This window comes from Macrosteles quadrilineatus, unplaced genomic scaffold, assembly GCF_028750875.1.
Source record: "Macrosteles quadrilineatus isolate MER2022 unplaced genomic scaffold, UCM_ALF_1.0 Scaffold_8__2_contigs__length_117827958, whole genome shotgun sequence".
In the NCBI taxonomy this organism is placed as follows: Eukaryota; Metazoa; Arthropoda; class Insecta; order Hemiptera; family Cicadellidae; genus Macrosteles; species Macrosteles quadrilineatus.
In genome coordinates, this window is record NW_026542601.1 from 1,860,306 (window position 1) to 1,881,593 (window position 21,288).

Sequence of the window (21,288 nt, forward strand, 5' to 3'; positions counted from 1 at the left end):
CTATATTAATAGACAAGCATGTTTCTATAAAACTTTTTTCTCAGCTCATGTGCATCACGGGGAATATCCACACATACTGCGTTAAAAAGATATTTTCATGTTGATGTGCGGAAATTAAAATAGATTCAAAAATAAGCACGTAAAATGAATTTAAAAATTATAAATAATAACCATGGGCCTTAAGTATTCCCATGCTGGTGACCTAAATAACAACAAAATATGAACAGTAAATCAAAAGAAATGGAAAATCCAATCACGTGTTTTATTTACAGCATGGGGTGAAAATTGAGAAGTCTGTACATAACATATTTTTGGTTGAGTTTTCGACCACTGGACAACCCCTAGTATAATAATAATAGATGATTTAGTATATAAAGGCTCATTTTTTAAAGTTCTAGCCGATGATGACTTTTTACAATAAGATTTTTCCACCTTGTATTGTATTAATGGAACACTTCAGTGTTTTATCTTTATAAACATAGTGAAGAGTGTTTAAAATATACAAACCATGCACGGTAAAAAATTTTCTTTATAGTGTTGTTTTACAGACTATCCTTAAAATGTTTAATAGTATCGCATCCACAGATCATGCATATAAAAATGTCCATAATTCCAATAGCTGGATTACAGGACGATATCATTTTTTTCTCGGATGCAGCAAAGGCAATTTGTACTTGTGCTACACATTATATTTTTCCTTCAGTTATTGTAAAGTATATCAGTTATTGTAAAGTATAGAAATAATTAGTCTTTCAAACACTAAACACGTTTTAGGTTGGGGTTAAATCCAATCGTTAAACAAAATGCAAAACACTGTAACAGGTGATCGTAGTCATAGTATCTAATGTCAACTTAATTTCAAGCGTACACATATTACGTGCCTAATAAAAGCACACTGCTTTGTGTTGTTTGGTTGGAATACTGGACGTGCAAAAAAAAAAAAAAAAAAACAGTGTGACAAAAGTAAGTTAGTGCAGCAATTAGCAACTTTCTGTACTATAATCCCTGCATGGAATCCCACTTTGTCAGGTGACTAGGAAAATAACTATTTAATACATAATATGGTTTTAGCCTGGTTTTGCGTACCATAAAATGTGCCTTAAGTTGCTTCAAAATGAATACTTAGTTAATAAATTAATAATTAGTTTCTTTGGTACTAGAATAACATCAAATGCTATAGGAACATAATAAAAATAAATAAAGGGGATATTATTATAATTAGGCAAGACGTTAGTTTATAGTAATGTTTAATAACAGGTGCTTGCAGTAATTTACAAGTTAGTTTTACTAGCTGAATTAACAAAATGTATTTAACATTTACATCAGTTGGAAGCTGTGTTTTACTAGTTCCTCATTTACTTATCCACTACAGAGTACAATTTGCAGTTTTATAAAAAAATATTTTACAGTGCCATAGAATAGAATTTATAGTAACAGAGGTACATAAATCTTTCAACAATTTTTTGTGTGAAACAGACAGATAAATTAAGTCTTAAAAAAATTCTCTCATATCTTTTTACCAAGAAACAACCAAAACGGATTATCAGGATAAACAGGCCAAGATAATTTTATTGTTCTCCTCAGAGATCACCATTGTTCTTTCTTGCTGTTTTATAACATATTGTTTCTATGGGGGTAACATAGTAGGATCCAGAATAGAGCTGAAATCCAATGTCAAAGTGTTTCCCATTTTGTATTGATTTTGACCAATAGTAATGGGAATGACTATGTCCACAACAAAATGAGAGTTTGACTAAATATGTTGAATTTGGAGACAAACACACATTCCTCATGTCATCAAGAATGATTGGAATGGCCCTGTTGGAAGCTCCATCGATCAGTCCTTGGTATCTCATCTCAGTAGGTGGTTCTGTCCCCTTTTGTAATGTTATTGTGCAGTTGCATTGGTGCTGATTTGTACTGGAGCTATAAAGCTTTACTGAGCACAACTGTATTGGGACTCCTTTGGTATTGATAGTTATTTTCGTATTAGTAATGTTACCATATACAGTATTTAGGCTCAATCTTTGTTCCATCAATTCCGACAACGGTTCTTGCCTCTTTTCAATCTTGTTGCAGATTGTTGTCAAGTCAGGCTGTACTTTCTCAGTTCTGCGAGTGTCACCGATCAACTTGAGTTCATTATATGTCAGGACTCCTGAAGGTACCACTTGAGCCATCAAATCTTTGTCAGACAATGTACAGATTCGAATGTGTTTAAGATGGTCATTCAACTCATCCCTCAAGACTTCTCCATTTTTCGACTCTCCTGAAACTGAAATTGATCTTTTGATGAAAAGAGTAAAAGCTACCCTAATAAAATTGTGCTAACAATTGGTAAAACAAACAAAAATACCCCTGATGCAGCAAACCTTAAGACAGAGCAAATTTCAATTTGGATGATAGGATTTTTACTAAAATTTTCCATAGACAAGTCATTTTACCTATTTCGATCACATTAGATTTAACACATGGCGTAACTAACACCAATGCAACCAATGCAGTGCATTGGGGTGCAGGCCTTTAGGGGGCAACTAAACTTAATAACTTGCAGGCTAATAAAAAAATTGATATTCTGGAAAATTTTTGGAAAACAATATGTTGAAGCAAAACTATCCCTATAGATTACTGAAAATAAATGTTTGTGGAATTTTATTCCGTTACCTACAAGTTGCGACTGCAATTAAACGGATTGCTTGATAGCAGGTATTTAAACCTTTTTAATACTATTTGGCAATCCGGAGGTTACTATCCACAATGAAGTGACTCTTTTGTTTACTATTATCGTTATCTCCTCTCACATCTGTGCTTATCGTTCTGATCACAAGAATAGACTGCTCTTGTTTATTTATCATTGTTAGCTACAAAGATAGACAGATACAATCTTTCAGTATTATTTCAGTAACCACGACCACGTGTCATTGTACACACATTATATTGTAGCTTGCGATATACTGTATAGAGCACTGAATAAATATAAAATGTTAAGTAAAGTACGAAGTAGTCTATATTTTAGTTGTAATATTGGCTACGATTATGGACAGAAGAGAGATAGTGAACTCTGGTTTTCACAGTTCTTTAAGTTTTTGTAAACACTTCAAAATGAGGTGTCACTTGAAGAGGGTTTACATTTAAAAGTTTTGAGTTGCCCCCAAAATCCCCCTCTTTGGGGGACACTCAAAAGTGTTAAGATAAAAAAATGAAACTTCCTGCTAAGATTGTAAGACCACCAAAAGGATATCTCTGTATATTTACTTACAAAAATATTAGGGGGGGTCCTATTCACCCAAAGGGGCTATTGCCCCTACAAGCCACTAGTTAATTGTAAGTATGTAATGTGATCAAATCAAAATCAAATCAAATCAATGTATTCATCACAAAAATTCATAATACAGAGGCTGAATATCAGCAATGAATATCTGACATGTCAGTACAAATCATGCATTATAAATAGTTTACACATAATAAATATATACAAATATTAAGATAACAGTTGACAAAACCCTATTTGAGGGTTTTGAGCGAGGCTTAGCCACTCGAGCTTCGTTATGTGACCTGAGCAAGGCCTTCGACTGCGTTGACCGGGACATACTATTGAAAAAAACTTGAGTATTATGGGGTAGTCGGTCCTCAAATCAAAATTTTTGAATCCTATCTAACAAATAGGCGACATAAAGTTAGTGTTAAGGGTTCAATGTCAGTCACTACCCAGGTTGAGTACGGTATACCGCAGGGCTCGGTCCTGGGCCCATTCCTATTTTTGGTTATGGTTAACGACTTGCCTGATAATGTCTCTGCTAGTACTGTCATGTTTGCTGATGATGCGACCTTTTTTAGAAGCGAGAAAAATTTTAATGACCTTTGTTGCACCATGAATGAAGTAGTTCTTAAAGAGGCAGCTGAATGGTATGCAGCTAACAAATTTCTCATTAACTTGAATAAGACACAGAATATAACTTTCTCTCTAGACGTAAGAGCACCGAAAGAGGCAGATGATGACAATAGCGTTAAACTTTTAGGTGTCCATCTTGATCCTAAGTTAGTTTGGGATACGCATGTTACTAAGGTTTGTTCAAAGCTGTCCAAAGTTGTTCACATGTTGCGTCGCCTTAGATTTAGCCTACCTAGTCATTACTTAAGATCTTGTTATTTTGCTTTTTTTCATAGTGTTTTGCTCTATGCTATTTTGTACTGGGGCAATAGTTAAAAAATAAGTGAAGTTTTAGTGATCCAGAAAAAGGCTGTGAGGATTTTATTTAATGTAGACCCTGATGAGCACTGTAGGCCCTTGTTCAAACAAGCCAAGATTTTAACTGTGATAAATGTATATATTTTTGTGTGTTTATGTTATGTTAAGAAGAATTTAGATAACCTCACTTTGTCAAACCAAATCCACAACCATTTCACAAGATCTAATCATCATATTTATAGGCAACATTGTAGGTTAAGTAAAACCCTCAAGTCTTTCAATGTTCTTAGTATTAATTTGTTTAACAAACTGCCTCATAGCGCAAAAGAAGTTAGTAATAGTAAATTTGAGAGAGTTTTGTCAGATTGGTTAGTGGAAAACCCCATGTATAGTGTTAACGAGTTCTTGAAAATAACTTTCAACGATTCAATGTTACCATTCTGTGTTAAAGTCTAGGCCTATACATCTGTTTATTTTTAAGTAGGCTAAGATATTTTAAAAATGTGACTTTGCCCATTGCATGTACATGTTTAACGGCAATAAACGATTCTTATTCTTATTCTTAGAATATTCAAATTACCACGATTGTGCATGACAACAGTGATGTTTCTGTGACCACGGGAGACGAAAATATGTCTATTGTCTACACACTCCTGCAAGGGATGATTAGAATTTTGCCGCGATCGCCGTACAGCTAACAGCAAACATAATTGCAGGTCATCTTCTTATATCTTCATTGGGAAATAATCTTGTAGAAATTTTACACTCATGATGATGATATCCACACGTCTGCAAGGATATGGTTTAACATTTTTCTGCAATCGCAGTAGACGATTACTATGTCCATTGTCCACACGACCTTGGGAGACGATATAATGATTTCATGATGATTTTTTTTTTATATGATGATTTCTTGACAGCCAATATGGATAATCAGAATTTTACGGCGATCGTGCAAGACGATGATAATGTCTACATGACCGCGGGAAAAAAATCAGATTTTTGCCTCATTTGCGGTAGACCATTATAATCTCCTCAAGATCGCAGGATATGTTCATATATTGCCTATAAGTTATGAAAATGTGGACGATTATGTCTACACGATGGCAGGAAATAGTCAGAATTTTTTGCGGCAATCACGGGAGACGATTATTGATGTTAATACGGCTGTAAGGAATTATCATAAGTTTACCGCAATCACATGCAAATACAACCATCATTTTTTTATTTTCCAATTTTTTGGCGCCCCCTAAAAAATGGAATTATCTCGCACCCTAGGCACAAGCCTACGTGCCTATTTGGTAAATCGGCCCTGGCTCAGGCAGGAGTGTTGTCTGACATGGTTAACAATGTGTGAGTCAGGCTTGTTACAAATGAAGGGTGATGGGTTTACTAGTGTATTGTTATATAGACGTATTAGTCAATTTGAAAATCATGAGGAGTTTCCCTGTCTGTGGCAGAGCATAAATAAAATCTTGAGACAAAATTAAACAATTATCAATTTAAAAAATTGAAATAGGAATTGTTATTGAAATACTATAAAAATATTTATTAAGGAAATTGACAGGAAAGCAGGCTTACCTTTAAATAAGTCCATAGAGACACATAAAACATCATGTTTTAAAACATCACTTTTTTAAAGGTAAGCCTGCTTTCCTGTCAATTTCCTTAATAATTCCTGGCAAATGCCCTATCTTTTTATAAAAATATTTAGAAACGCATCAAATTGTGTGTGAGAACACTGATTACCTCTATGCGTAGCCCATTCAATGGCAGAAGTCCAGAGGTCAATTTCAGGTACATTGCACACCTCCTGTTGCAGGATTGTTAGAAAGCCGAGGGGAGACAAGTCAGGAAACTGAGGACTAGCCAAAACCTTTTCTGTTTCCGCCTGGAGTATCTGAATAGAAGAACAATAATTTCAATTCAACCTTGCTAGAGGTAAATAGCAATTCAGTAGCCTATTGTACTATGTAACCTTTACTTACTTGACGAAAAACACAGTTCACTCCCGACTAACCGAGGTTGTAGGGACCGAGCGAGACTACCTCGATATAGAATTTCGGATAGCACAGAGGTTGAATAGACTTTAAGATTAGGGGTTACAGCACAACATTAGGAAGTTATTACTGGTAAAATATATGTTATAACAATACATAGTGAATATTAAAAAAATCAAATTGAAATTTAATGCACACTTTTTTTAAATAAGGTAGGGTATAAAGGAATAATAACCCTGCAGCAGCAAACCTGCTAAGTGAATTTCAATTTATCTGATTTCATATATAGCCTACTACAATATTTCCATAAACAAGACATGTTTCATCCCTGTTTAAATAACATTGGATTTAATGGGTAAATTTAATTTGAGTTTAATGATTTAATGAGTTAATTAAGTTTGCAATTGGCCTAGGTCTTTCCGTGCCCCCTATACTACGTACTTCCCTATAGGAAAATTCGCTAAAATGTTCAAACATGCTCAACTCTCTTCAATCGCCTTGAAAAACTTTAACCCAGTATGTAGACGTTAACTCAGAACTTTTAAATTACATCATTATTTTTTTCTAATTATTTAAATATAATTTACTAGGTAGGTATGACAAATTTTGTTTGGCTTGAAAATTAAATTTTACGATCAGAACTTACCAATAAACTCAGCAGTGGCGGATTCAGCTATAGATAGAGGGGTGGGTGAGATTAGAGGCAAAGCCCCCCCCACATCGTCAATTCGCGGTCACAGCAAAACCCTGAATAACTCTTTCGGTAACGGAACACCATCATTGTCTTCCGCAATCCCAGTAAAATCATGAACATCTAGCGGTCGAATAGACATTATCGTTCCCTTCCACGTTCGTGACTAAATTCGAATCATCTCCTGCTCTCACAGTCACGGAAACGTCATCAACGTCTTCGCTGATCGCGGTCGTATATACACCTTTATTGTCTCCGGCGGTCATGACAAAACCCTGAATAACCCCCGCGGTAACTAACATCATCATCTTCCACGATTGCGGCAAAATCAAAAACAACTCCTGCAGTCACGGTAAAACCCCTGCAGTAACCGAACATCATTATCATCATCGCCGATTTCGGCAAAATTTTGACAATAGGCTACTGTACATGCATTAAAAAAATGTTTATATATGCCTGAGGGGTGCGGTCACCCCCTTTGTCCCCCCCATTGGATCCGCCACTGCTCATCAGACAATTCATGAGAGGTAGGGATCATGTATGATGAAGTATAGCCTATATAGCCATGTCATATAACACAATCCTGGAGCTATACAAATTTGTACAAACTTACCTCATTAATCATTGAGTTTAGCTCGAGAACGGTGTAACAAGCGGGGTTATTCATCAGGCTGCAGATGTTGGTTAGGTTCAACAAAGACATCAGACGGATTGCAAGTCTATTTTTTAACTTGGACATCCAATATTTGTCTGCAACGTACAACAAGTTGTCTGCTTCATCAAAGCTCAAGTTTTGAGTGTTATCGTAGCCATAAACAAATCTGAAAACAAATGATTTAAGTAATTTTAAATGTCCACAATATCTCACAACTATTCAAACACTTTTCTGATTGGCCGGGAGATTTAACTTACCTTAATAAGTTTTTAAAAGTTTGGGGGAAGACATCAGGCAGTTTAACATCATTTTTTTCTGCTATCTTTGAGGTTTGCAATTCTGCTCTGAAAACCACAGAGTGGGCCAGAAGCATCTTTTTTACCACTCCGATCCTCTCCTGCAATCAAACAATAACTAACTGATGATGAAGAATAAATAGTTTTCATGGGAAAACAAATTATCACCAGATAAATATTGGCTATTTATTTATCCCCTGCTTGTTTTGTTAAGCAGCAAAGAGCAAACATAAGTACACATGATGTTATTTTTAAGCTTACAAAAAATCTGTAAAATGTTTAAGCAAATATTCAAGTGTAGTTAAATCAGGTCAATGGACATTCCCTCAGGCTGCAGGTTAGCTGCAACAGGGGTAACTGACTTTTATGAAGGATTTTGTAAGATGTGGTGTTTGTGGGTCTATCTACACCAAAAGTCACCAACCTACAGCCTGCAAGCAGATTTTTCCCCCGATACTATGTCTCAGCTATACTGTGATTGTTTCCGTGGTACCACTCGTTGCTTTATCTTGCAGCCTCAGGGATACCGTAATCGTCTCTTGCAGTTGCGGTAACACTCGTCACCCCCTCACCGGTAAATACAATTTTGTTAAGTTGAAAGAGAACCAATTGAATGCAGTCAATGAATGGAGGGTCGGCGATAGGATATTGAATGAACTCTCGGCCCATACCAAATTAAAGTACAATTCACTGCCATTTCTTGTTCAACAAAATTCTCGTACAATTCCTGGTCTATATTTCTGCTGACTAGGCCTACATGTCTCTTACTTGCCTCTCAATCGGGGAAATTGGTAGGAAACATGTAGTAACCGAGTTACCAAAATACAGATCTGCCGAGTTAGAAGGAAATGAATAGATTAAATTAATCCTAACCATCAGAATTATAAATTGCATTGCAACCCTAAATATGCTGAAATATTAAGTGGCAAATGCAATAAGTTACTCTTACAAAAAAATCATTCTAATTTTCATGATTTACGCTTGTTGTAAACTTCTGTATTATGAAGTTTTCTTATCTGAACTCTATTAAGATTAAAAGTTCTCAAAGTACATTTTTTATGGTAGCTTTTATCATTAGAACTTTTTTTACAAATGAGTGATCAGTTTTTTAGCAAATTTCCCTATAAAGAAGTAGCTATTACCGTAGGTGGCATGGAAAGACCTAGGCCCGGGACCGATTTACTTTTTCATTTTGATGTCCCCAGAGGCCAAATACACCATTCGTTCAAATGTTTATACATATATGTGTCCATGAACACGATAACTTGAGTAATTTTTGTCCGATTTTGATGACATTCGGTTTAAAGATGTAAGGTGGGATAAACTTGAATGAGTTCGCGAACCAGCATGATCGGACCATGGGAATGGTGTTTTACAGGGGGTTTTATGGGGTAAAAATGAGTTTTTCTCATTTTTGACCCTCAAAACACAAAATTTCCCAATTTCTCTATGGACCTTTTTAAAGAGCATAAAAAACAACCGTTTTTGTACGGTAATTGGTAACGGAGAAAATTTAAAAAATTGTAAATTTTAATTTCCCATGTTATTCTTATGGAGAATATTGTAAAGTGCTGTAGTTTTCTTGTTGATGAATATATTTTGATTAAACTTGGCAATTTTATTTATTTTATACTAAGCTAGTAATATTTTACAAAAAAAAACACACTTTATTAGTTTCCTTGTAGCAGCAAACCTAGGTACTCGTTAAACCTAAGGTTATTTAAATAGATTTAATAGAATATCACTTCCGACCAATGGAAATTCGCTTAGTCGGCAGGTTTGCTGCGGCGGGGGTATTTTTACTTATCAAGTGGTTCACACCCAAGATAAGAAAAGAAACATCCGTCTGTGAGCGCAGGAGTCTTATCTAGACTATAAAAATTACAAAAAAGTTTCCTCTGAAAGGATAGCAAAATAAATCAAGCCTGTATTCTAACTTGATTGTTGTGGAAAAGACAAAAAAAAAATATATATATATATATATATTAAATAATATTAATATCTTGGCAAAAATTACTAATATCTAGAAAAATAGTATAGCCTGAAGAGAAAGTTTTCCAGAAATGGAGAGAACAGAGATGATAGTAAAAATAACTGAAATTCTTGCAAAGATAAAAGAACTGACATTGTCAGAGTGTCACTATTGTCTACATATTTCATGTGGGTGTTAACTGTTTTAGGATGAACAGTATTGATTCTGAATAACCGTGCTAACAAAGTTTTTGATGGATGAATTTGAAGCATTCATGTCAGTTTTCAGTTGGCAACTCACAGATACTGCTTTTAAGATGGGGATACCCCCTATGTGTGTATTTTAGCCCTAAATGTGAGTGAAGGATGAGTGTAGAATGAAGTGTGATGCCTTTTGTAGCTTTGTTACTGACTAAGACCAGCTATCACTTGGTAATGAGATTAAGTAAACTGTCGTAATAGTTCTGAAATAGCACTGCATTTCTTCCTCAATTATAGACTACATGGAACTGTAGTCCACATTAATTAAGTTTTACTAAATTTGATCAATGAGCTTGGTGTCATTGATTTATATTGGTGTCATTATGTTTCATTACATAAATCAAATTAGATGTAAACTACGTAAATTCATTTTTGTTTTTCCTAACTCTTCTAAAAAACATTTACCATGCAAACATACAGTCTATTCTACAATTTGGGAACGTAGCGTGGGGTGGTGGCTATTCTGGCCCCTATCGAAATTATTCAAAAAGCCATAATAAAAATTGCTCTACGGACACCTCACCGCTACCCCTCAGAACATGTCTTTGACGAGTTCAAAGTTTTTAATCTTTCACAGCTTTAATATAAGATCATTGATTTTACAGGGTGTCCATAAAAAACATTTCAGGACTTTGGGAAATGAATCCTCATACTAAAAGGAAGAAAAATGTTAATGTGAAGGTATGTCCGAAAATGCATATTTACCCAGATATCCACCATTTTGTTCTTTATTAAAAAATATTCTTATCTGTGAAGTTTTTCATTCGATGATTATGAAATTTGGTAAACATGTTAACATACACAAGACCTATTATAGAAAAAATGATAAAGTTGTTCCGATTGTAAATTTCAAAAGGCCGTTTGAATGTTTATAACTTAAATAACTCAATCTGGCTAATTCTATGAAAAAACGTCAAGAATAATCATTTCCAATTCCCTGTCATAAGATAAGATACCAAGATCAAAAAGATGGGAGAAAAGAAAAGACAACTGAAATATAACGTTTTTTTTTGTAAGAATAAGGCAAAGTTAGTTGGGAAGGGAACCCTTAATTGTATCTGGTCCTACAGCTGAAAAGGTTCCATTTCAGTTGTTAGTCATTCGATATTTTTGATCTTGGTATCGTTTGATAGGTGCTAAAAAATCGTGACAAATGCTAAAAAACATATTCTTGACATTTTTTCATAGAATTAGCCGTTTTTGAGTTATTTAAGTTATAAAAATTCAAACGGCCACCATTTTGAAATTTACAATCGGAACAACTTTATTATTTTTTCTATAATAGGTCTTGTGTATATTAACATGTTTACCAAATTTCATAATCATTGAATGAAAAACTTCACAAATAAAAATATTTTTACTAAAAAAATGGCGGATAACTGGGTAAATATGCATTTTTGGATGTACCTTTCACATTAACTTTTTTCTTCCTTTTCATTTTCCAAAGTCCTGTGAAACGGTTTTTAAGGACACCCTGTATACATTTTCAAAAACAAAAATTCCCTCTTTAAACAAACTTCTCACAACTATCTTACAAAATTTGCTTTGAACACGGGGAAAGAGTTACCTAAGATCACAAGAAGTATTAATAAAAGGTCTCCTCAGTAGGCCTACATTGCAACTGTTATTTTTTTAAATTACCCACTCAGCTTAAAAATCCGGAGCCTGCTAGAATAATAGTGCAGTCTGCTAAAATATTAAAAAAAATTAAACAAATGGTTAGTGGAAGTCAGACGCAGGCATATCGACAGCTATTTTGTATCCATGTATTCCTTCTAACGCCGTCACTCACAGTCAAATACAACGATGTATGGCTGTCAGGCTGTGTTGTTTGTGTGCGTGTGCGTGCCTGTGAGTGAGCGAAAGGTTCCTAGGACATGCAGGGACAGAGCAAAGACGGCTAACTAATGGAACTGTAGAGCCAGCAGCCGCCTGATGTCCTGGTGCAACTGAGTTGAAGTGTATTGTGTGTGTGTGTGTGTGTGAATTTTATAATTTTACTTAGGCCTATTAAGTAAATTTTCTATAAAATAAGATGTTTGAGTTCTGTTGAAGCTCATTCCCCACATCCATCTGTTTCTTCAATTCCGTGTAACAAATATTTGTGTTTTTGATGGAATAAAGTATTTTTCATTTTATTCCATTTACTAATTTTAAAATATTTTCAGCAAGAGCTAAGTAGGCTGCAACCTATAAACAGATGTTTTTTAACTGTATTATTAGCAGTGTTGGGAATTAGCGCGCTACAAGTAGCGACGCTACAGTAGCGCGCTACTTTTTTTGTAGCGTTAGCTGTAGCGTCGCTACTTTTAAGATTTTGTAGCTTTAGCTATAGCTAGCTACATTTTTAAAGTAGTTGTAGCGGAATTTTAGCTACTTTTCTCGCTACATTAACATTGTTTGAGATAGTGATTTTTACCATAACCTCAACCTTACGTGAAACAACATCTTTCAAACTGAGATTTTCAAAACAATTAGGCCTACTTTCTTGGCTTCATACAGCTGGTTGCAGCCGTTTCATTCCCTATTACAACATTGTGTGGACATGGAGGCCATTACATGAGTGTTATCCACATTTTTAGCTCTCATTTCCTTAATTTACTACTCTATGATTACTGTCAGATAAAATAAAATCGCTAGATGCAGACGACGTTTAAACGTTACCGGTACCAGTGACAAGACAAGCTATTGAATGCTTGCAAGTGATTGACAGGGAAATTAGTAATCAATTTAGTTTCTTTGTTATATCGATAGTGTTTTAACTTGGGTTTGAATGGAAACCAACACTAAACCTTAAAATAATGAGAAATCTGGTCTATCAACCTTTGCTTGATCAGCTGTTGATTGTGGTTCATCATCACAAGCCCTTCCTTAGTTAGATTACAAAGATTTTTCAAAGGTTAACTAAATTAACAAAGAGGAAATTACCTGATGAGATTTAAGATATGCCTAGACTACATGATAATTGTAACGAAAAAATCTCCATATAACATGAAACTTACATTGAAAAAATAGCATAGTTTTCTCCTGCTAACAGCTCTTGTATAGGACTATTCCTAGGCTATGCTATGGTTTAAGACGAATACAAAGTTCCAAGTTCAATTATTAGGAATATATCTGTTAAGCCTACTATAGCCAAATTGTTACATAGCCAAGTAGGCCTACATGTTATTTTTACTTTACAAATTTCAACATGTTTAAATTAAAAGCCGATTTCAGGATAAGTTGCTGAATACTGTTTTCTGTACCAACTAGGTTGAAGCACTATTTGCCCTATGCATATTGACAATAAAGCACGATTTCTTGTCATTGAAAAGTGTTATTCATAGAACAAGTAACTTATCACTATGGTTGAAATTTATAGCAATGTCGTTTTTAACATTAAAAGTAAAGAAAGGCAATAAACTCCAATTTCAGTAGGCTAGGCTCTGTAACACAAAAAAGTATTTTTAAATAATCGTTTTACAGTTTTAGTGGTCTTAATTGTTGATATAAGACATCTATAAATGAATCTATTTTAAAGAAATAAAATGAGCTTTTAAAATATAGTTTGGTTGTATGTCCTTTGAACTTAATGAAATTTACATATAAGATGCTTAAAAATAATGCAATATTTAAAAATAAGTACTAAATATGATGGGACACCCAACTATTTGCTGTTGTTGTAATGTTAGGTTTATAATGCCAACATGTTAAATAAAATCTAGGAATAATTTTTTTCCCAAGTAATGTTAGATACAATATTGACATTTCTTATTTTAAGTGTTTGTTCAATAAAAATGTTGTTGCAATTAATTTTACATTTACCTAATGTGCGTGGAATAAAAAGTAACGTCTTTGGGAAAGTAGCTAAAATTGTAGCTGTAGCTACATTTCATTGTAGCTGTAGTTGTAGCTAGCTACTTTTTCGGAACTGTAGCTTTAGCTGTAGCTAAGCTACTGTACTTTTTTGGAAATGTAGCAGTAGCTGTAGCTAGCTACATTTTAAAAGTAGCTTCCCCAACACTGATTATTAGTTTACCGTGTCTCCAACTTCAGGGTTTCCCACTACGAAGTAGCAGTTGTACTGCTCTTCAGGATCAAACAGAAAGGTGATAAAATCTGGATCATCTTCTGCACCTGCCACAACCACTTCCATTCCACTAGCCTTAGCCGCGGAACCGGGGCCTAGCGACATCCTGCAAACAATCACAGCATTTTTTTACTAACTTAGGCTTATTCAATAGTATATGAAAACCCTTAACATTGCCTTACCTGCACCCAAGGCTAAAGGCCTTCGGCTCCAGCTCCCCCAGCAGGACCCTGTCTTCCGGTGCACCACACAAACACTACCCACCAAAATTGACACCCTGATCAAGTAAGTGCGCTGGCCGCCTACTTAAAGCAACAGCCTTCTGTAGTTCAGCACAAGTTATTGTTCAACAACATTACCAGCCTACTCACACAACATTGCCAAACACTTCCTCCTCCCATTACAAAACTATTACTTAAGTTGTTTATAAAATAGAAACTGTTATAGTAAACAATAAAAATAGGGTACATAAGTTAAGTTCTGTAGATAATAAAAAACATACTTTTTATAGCCTACATATACAGTACGGCACTAAATTATTGTATAAACAACAAAAAATGCAATAACTCAGTGTGTGACATAGAAAAACCTTTGGTCTTATGTAAAAAATCATTTCATACAAGGACAATTTATTTTGACGAAGCTATTAGAAAAAATGCAATAAACTTAGTATGTGAAATAAAACCCCTATGGTGTAGGCCTGATTGAAAAATGAATCATTTGTTAGTCAGGCGGCAGCCCTGCAAACGCAACCTATGGTTTTTATAACCAAATATATAGTGACCCGGGGCCGGAGGTAAGCCCTTCCGTGATGCGCCCGATGGAAGGCTAAACAGCGATATCCTTAGTTAATAACCTTTCACTGTGAAAAAAAAAAATGGTAGGTAGGCCTATATTTGGATTCAGGAGGTAAAAAACTATAAAGTAAGATAGGCTATCAAAATTAAAAATTCTTTTGGAGGTGCCTAACTAACTTAAGTTATTAGTAACTTTTACCAAGGTATTAACTTAGGTTAGGCACAAAGCAAAATATAATGGAACACGTTTTAAGAAGTCGAGGAACTACATTTCTTTAAGTTCATTTAACAAGAACTAAGTAAAATCAATTACTTAACCCTTAGAGTGCCAGGCAAGAAATAAAAGTAACGCTCAAAAAATGCCGATGATTTTTCCCGAAGGTCGCGCTAAAAATGCCGAGCGCGATCTGGCGATTTTTAGGTTAAAATTTTGTAAAAATCAAATTTTCGATATTTCGACCAACGAAAATCGATGTACTTATCGCATCTAGTAACTTTCGACTCAATGTTAATATATGGGTTAAAAGAATCCGAGTATCCATTCGGTTGTTATGACAACTGTTCGATCATTACGAAACGTCTGGTCAGCCGGACGTTGGCACTTTTGGCTCGTTCTAAAAACGTCCGGTCGGCCGGACGTCGGCACTTTTGGCTCGTTTTAAAAACGTCCGGTTCCCCGGACGTTGGCACTCAAAGGGTTAAGCAATTAGGCTTAATAGACTAGAGAAATGTGATACACAGAGGATACGCGTCCAGTAACCGGACGTGGATTAAGCGTCTAGCAGTCACGTCACCGGGTTGTGGGATCCCGGAACGCCATTACCACAACAATACGATTTACAGTTATCAGTGTTCGTGGTGTAGTGGATAACTTAGTGCTCGGCTGATACCCAAGAATCCCGTCGGTGTCAAAGATTTTGCTTTGAATGCCATTTCTTCTTAAGTTAACTTAGGTATGTAGTAACTTATATCTTTTGTTAGAATTTTTATCATTTATAATTTTATGAACAGAATTTAAGTAAACCTTCATTCAATTTTTTCACTAACTTATCAGCAAGTTTGGTTGGTTAGGTTAGGTTATGACAGTTCTTAACTGCCGGATGCCTAATTCACGTCCGGTTAACTTACTGGATGCGTATCCTCTGTGAATGTGATAATCTAGGTTAGCCTATAGGCCCAAGTTAGGTACCGGTACCTAGTCCAAGGTTGTTTTGTTAATTCATTTACTGTACAAGTACGCCTAATTAAGTTATTTATTTCATATCAACGGCAAGAGCCAATTTCTACTAGCCTAGTTTGATTTGTGAACAGCAAAATACCCTCACTGCTGACTAGGCTAACTTACCTAGACACAAATTTCCTTTCCCTATGACTGGTATTTTTTGTATGTAGGAGGGTGGTACGAGGCTAGGCTAAGTACATCATAAGACGACATTTTTATTGATCTTGAGGTAATTACATGCAATCATTGACTAAGGAAACAAAAGTTGTTTTTTTGTTTCCTTTGTCTGTGATGCAATCGATCTTGTCATGAGAAATTGAATTTGAATTGAATCAAATCTCACGAATTAGCCTACATTTCCATTTGACAAATTGACATTCCTGCTAAGGCCTTATGTTAGGTAGATACAGTGATACAACTAGGCCTATACCGTTTTTCTAGTCTCTTACCTTGCTTCTGACTTATACTAGGCCTAGGCTACCACTACACTTCTGAAGTGGCAAGTAGAAGTTAGTTGTTAAACCTCTCTTCTTCTACTTGTCCGTTGTCGTATTTAAACAAACTTTACAGAAGAAATGAAAGAATTCCTGGAACGAGAGTGTCGATGTGCTAGAAGTGTGCTTCGCTTGTTTGGACTTGACTTACTTGGAGTGTCTTTCAGTGTCAGTGTGAGTGAGTGTGGCTTGGCTGTGCTGCTGTGTGATTGTGAGCCGGGGCCGGGGGATGCGGATTTGCGGAAGCCGGCAGGATGGATGGAATGGAAGCCGGAAGCGTAGAGCGTGAGCGAGCACGTTAGCCTCTCTGTTTTATTTTCCCTTCCAGAAACTGATGAGAACCTTTTCTACGAAGGAGTGGGGGATTGTGGGAGAGCCCCTCACGTCGATTTTAGAACATCATTAAATTTATTTTATAATTTTTTAGTAAGAAAATCAACTTTTTAATCATAAAATTGATTTAAAAAATTTGAATTGTAGAATTCAACTGTCATAACCTATAACCTAACCAACTAAACTTGCCAATAATATAAAAAAAATATAAGATAAAAATTGAATGAAGGTTTACTAATTTTAAAAAATAGTTATGTTCATAAATAAAATTATAAATGCCTCAAATTCATAGTCAAGTATTCGCATTCTAACCAAAATCTTGGACAAAAAGTTAGTGTCTCTCCGGCGGGATTCGAACCGGAAACCTCCAGATCACCTTACTTGGATACTTCTTACTTACTTACCAGTCCGAGCAAGGCCCCACTAGAAAAAACAACTGTTTTTCTAGTGGGGCCTTGGTCCGAGACGCTATAAACTATGCCACAAACACCGATGAAATCATGGTCTCTTTTAGTCGTTACGTTAATGGTGTTCCCTCAAGAGAAGAGTGACGTCACACCCCCGCTCCTTCTCTAAAAAGGTTCTTTATCAGTTCCTGGAAGAGGAAAACGAGGCGCTATAACCCTTGTATAACCACACACGGGTCAGACCTTACGGGAGGTATGAATGAGGCATCGATGACATCATAGTTCAGTTCAAAATTCCTCCATGAACAGCGCTTTAGTAGAAAGCTGATTTGATTTGTAGATAAGGGAAATCATTTATGTGAAAATGTTATTTAAAATTTGATAAGTTTGGCTCAAACAGCAGGATTTAAAATTCATCAAAACCAAAATGACATATCCACTACTTACCTGTACCAAATTTAAAAGCCATAAACACTTGTAAAGTCCATAAAAGTAGAATTTTATTTCTAAAAGCATAGGCGGATGTGTAAAGTCATTGGGGGCTAATATGAGACAAAAATGTAAACTTTTGATCTTTTTTACAAAAATACACCCCACCGCAGCAAACCTGCAGACTAAGCGAATTTCCATTAGCCTGATAGGATTTACACTAAAATGCCTCCTTAAAAATATCATATTTATTCCCTATTTAAATAGAATTAGTTTAACGAGTACTTAGGTTTGCTGCAACAGGTGAAAAGGTGTTTTTTTATGTTTAATAGTTTAGTAAGAAATGAATGTATTTTCCAAATTCGATCAAAATATGTTCATAAAAAAGCAAACTACAACAGTTGACTTATTCTCCATAAGAATAACATGAGGATTTTAAATTTAGTTTTTTGGAATTTTCTCCGTAACCATTAGGCGCACAAAAACGCTTCAGCATACTAAATTATTTCTTTTTTATGCTCTACAAAATGGTTTGAAAAGAAACTGTAAAATTTTGTGTTTTAAGGGTAAAAAATGGGAAAAACCTTTTTTTACTCCATAAAAGCCCCGTTCCCATAGTCCGATCATGCTGGTTCGTGAACTCCTTCGAATAAAAGTAGGTTTACACATTTGTACCAAATTTCATCAAAATCGGATCATTTTTGCTTGAGTTATCGTGCTAACGGACATATATATATATGAATTTGAACCGATGGTGTTTTTGGCCTCTAGGGACCTCAAAACAAAAAAATTAATCGGTCCCGGGTCCAGGTCTTTCCATGAGTACTACGGTAATAGCTTATTCCCTATATGGGAAATTCGCTAAAAGTGTAACATGAACCTTGGTTTCCTCTTGATGTTAAAAAAATTGTTTTGTCATAAAATAAAAGCAGGAAAAATACAACCTCTGTCTCACTTCACTTTAGCCCCATATCATAAAAGACAAACATGTGACAGCATAGGACCCATAGGGGCTATGAGACATTATTATTATGTATTATTGCCTCATTATAAGCACTAGAGTAATGAGAAACAATCAGCAAAGCCAAGGTAGACAAAAGAAATACCAAGTAATGGTCTATTGTCTGTGGTTTTATTAACTTTTGTTTACCAAACTTTATTGGTAAACGTTGTTGCTTGTTGCCAGTCAAAAATCACCCATTTAAATAACTTACATTTTTGTCACTGCACTTACACAAACCTAGAATAGCTGACTGACCTCAGTGATGTTAACACCAATTCTGAAATTTTCGGAGAGCAGTGAAAACAAAACAAAAACGTGTGTGGCTTAAAATAAGGAAAATTTTGCAAATATGCAAAGTGGAACCGATAAATGCATTATGTGAATTTGCAAACAATACAACGTTCAGCGACATAACAGCAACGTTCAGATAGATCAGCAACGTTATACAGCAACGTTCAGCGATAAAGTGCACCCCACCAAAAGACAAACTATCTTGGACAGTGCTGTTCAATGCGGCATTAATATTAATAAGAAAAATAATGATCCTACTGTATTACTAAACTACGTGATATATCAAGCGAATTTTAGAGCCAACTTCACTAACATCAAGGCTTTAAGAAAACTACAGTCCAAAGATTCATCTTCTTGTGTTTTTTCTGACAGTGAATCTCCATGCTCATCAAAACCGCCCGAATAACGATTGATACGGTTAGTACCAGATTTCAGACAAACTACATAAGTTATATACGACAATGAATTTTTTTGTGAAAAAAAGTAAATATAAGAAGGGAAGTCGATCTAGGGAACCATTAGCTCAAGTTCTCCCGATCACGTTGTGTCCCATGCCGTTGTAGTATTACCACAAGAACAAAGGGATGCACAAGATTTTTCATAAATTCAAACAGAATGTCAAACAGAGCACAGCAAATAGTTTAACAATATTCCATCAAAATGTTGATCGTATAAGCAATAAAATTGAGAGGATGAACCATCTACTTCACCTCATCCAGCCTGAAATTTTAGTTGTTTCTGAACATGGCCAAAACAAAAGTAACATTGTCAATACGAGACTTTTGAATTATAATCTGGTTTCTGCTTATAGTAGGGATAATGCCATTAAGGGAGGAGTTGCTATCTACATACAAGAAGGTTTCAACACAGAAATAGCTACACTAGATATTGAACACTTGAGCACCCCTTTTGTATGTGAAATAACGGCCGTCTCTGTCACTACTGACAAGAGATCAAATTTATACATATTAGGAATCTATCGACCTCCGAGAAAAGACAAAGACTCCTTCGCTGCGGCTCTGGAGACAGTATCAGCAGTGTTGGATGGTTGGGTTTCACCCAAAAATACTATTGTGATAGTGGGAGATTTCAATGTTGATTCCCTTAAACCGTCAACTGAAAGAACCCAACTTGAAGAAATGTTGATGTCTTACAACATTTCAAGATTAAATCTTCCACCTACCCGTGTCACCAAGGAGACCTCATCGTCGATTGACATGTTTTGTATTTCTTCTGATAGCTTAAATGAGGTGGATTTCCAGGTTGCCTCAACTGGTATTTCAGATCACACTGGACAATGGTTCAGGATATCGACCAAATCAAGGATGAACGCTACCATCACGACAACTCGCAGACAAATAAACAACAATAGCATTAGGGATCTGAAGGGCCATCTTTCAGCGCAAGGTTGGGAGACAGTGTACGAGCGTGATAACTCTGAGGAGGCATACAACAGTTTCATTACGAATTTGACTCTTTCTCTGAATTCATCCTGTCCTCTGATGAAAGCTCGGGTTAGGCCTTATAATCCCATCAAGCAAGTTTTTGATGTAGAAGCTGGCCAGCTGAAGGCACAGTTTCTAGATGCCCTTGACACGTTTATTCGACTGGAAGAAGTGAAGACAGGGATACAGCTAACGAACTGAAGAGATCGTATGATATGAAACTTAGGTCACTGAGAAAAGAAGCAAACGCCACCTACATAGCAGATTCAAGCAACAAAAGTAGGGCTGTGTGGAGAGTCATCAACAGCGAGAGAAAACAGAAGAAAGAACCCTCTAACTCGGTCAAGCTTAAATTAGATGGAGTAGTAATGAGTGACCCAGTGAACATATGTAATGAATTTAATAACTACTTTACCTCGATTGCTGAAGTCACACTTGAGAAAATTAAGAACCAAAAGACGAACCATGTGCAGTCATGTGATTGGGAGATTGCCCATCACATGACTGAGTTCACTCCTACTTCTAAGGATGAGCTCCTCCGCGTCATAGGTGGATTGAAGAATAAAACATCGTCGGGCTTTGACGAGGTGTCCTCGCTGATGCTGAAGCGGTGCCAGGATGAACTTGTAGGACCTATGCTACATATTATCAATTTAAGTTTTCAGGAAGGACATGTACCTAGCAAAATGAAGCTTTCCAAGGTCATTCCCCTTTACAAGTCAGGAAGCAGGA

The 21,288-nt window shown here is 35.7% G+C and overlaps 1 protein-coding gene across 2 annotated transcripts; it reads right to left on the minus strand.

Annotated features, from left to right (window-relative positions):
• Positions 1–1,230: 1,230 nt before the first annotated feature.
• On the minus strand, positions 1,231–17,485 carry LOC129001110 (BTB/POZ domain-containing protein 3-like). 2 transcript variants are annotated; one of them, XM_054428294.1, is made up of 6 exons: positions 17,386–17,485; positions 14,085–14,241; positions 7,793–7,932; positions 7,494–7,701; positions 5,939–6,089; positions 1,231–2,275 (listed from the first exon to the last, which is right to left on the minus strand). In XM_054428294.1, the coding sequence occupies exons 2-6, from the start codon at positions 14,238–14,240 to the stop codon at positions 1,581–1,583; spliced, it is 1,350 nt and encodes a 449-aa protein (XP_054284269.1). In that variant the 5' UTR covers position 14,241; positions 17,386–17,485; the 3' UTR covers positions 1,231–1,580. The 2 variants fall into 2 exon arrangements, with proteins under 2 accessions (XP_054284269.1, XP_054284268.1); XM_054428293.1 differs by lacking the exon at positions 17,386–17,485 and adding an exon at positions 16,604–16,711.
• Between the last annotated feature and the right edge of the window lie 3,803 nt (positions 17,486–21,288).

Bases quoted from the DNA above. Each gene is read 5' to 3' on its own strand.
- LOC129001110 (XM_054428294.1), bottom strand. From the start codon at position 14,240: ATGTCGCTAGGCCCCGGTTCCGCGGCTAAGGCTAGTGGAATGGAAGTG. The intron at 7,702-7,792 runs GTAAGTTAAATC...ATTTGTTTTCAG, and splicing joins ACTTTTAAAAACTTATTAAG to ATTTGTTTATGGCTACGATA. The intron at 2,276-5,938 runs GTAATCAGTGTT...GATCAATTTCAG, and splicing joins TGAATGGGCTACGCATAGAG to TTTCAGGAGAGTCGAAAAAT.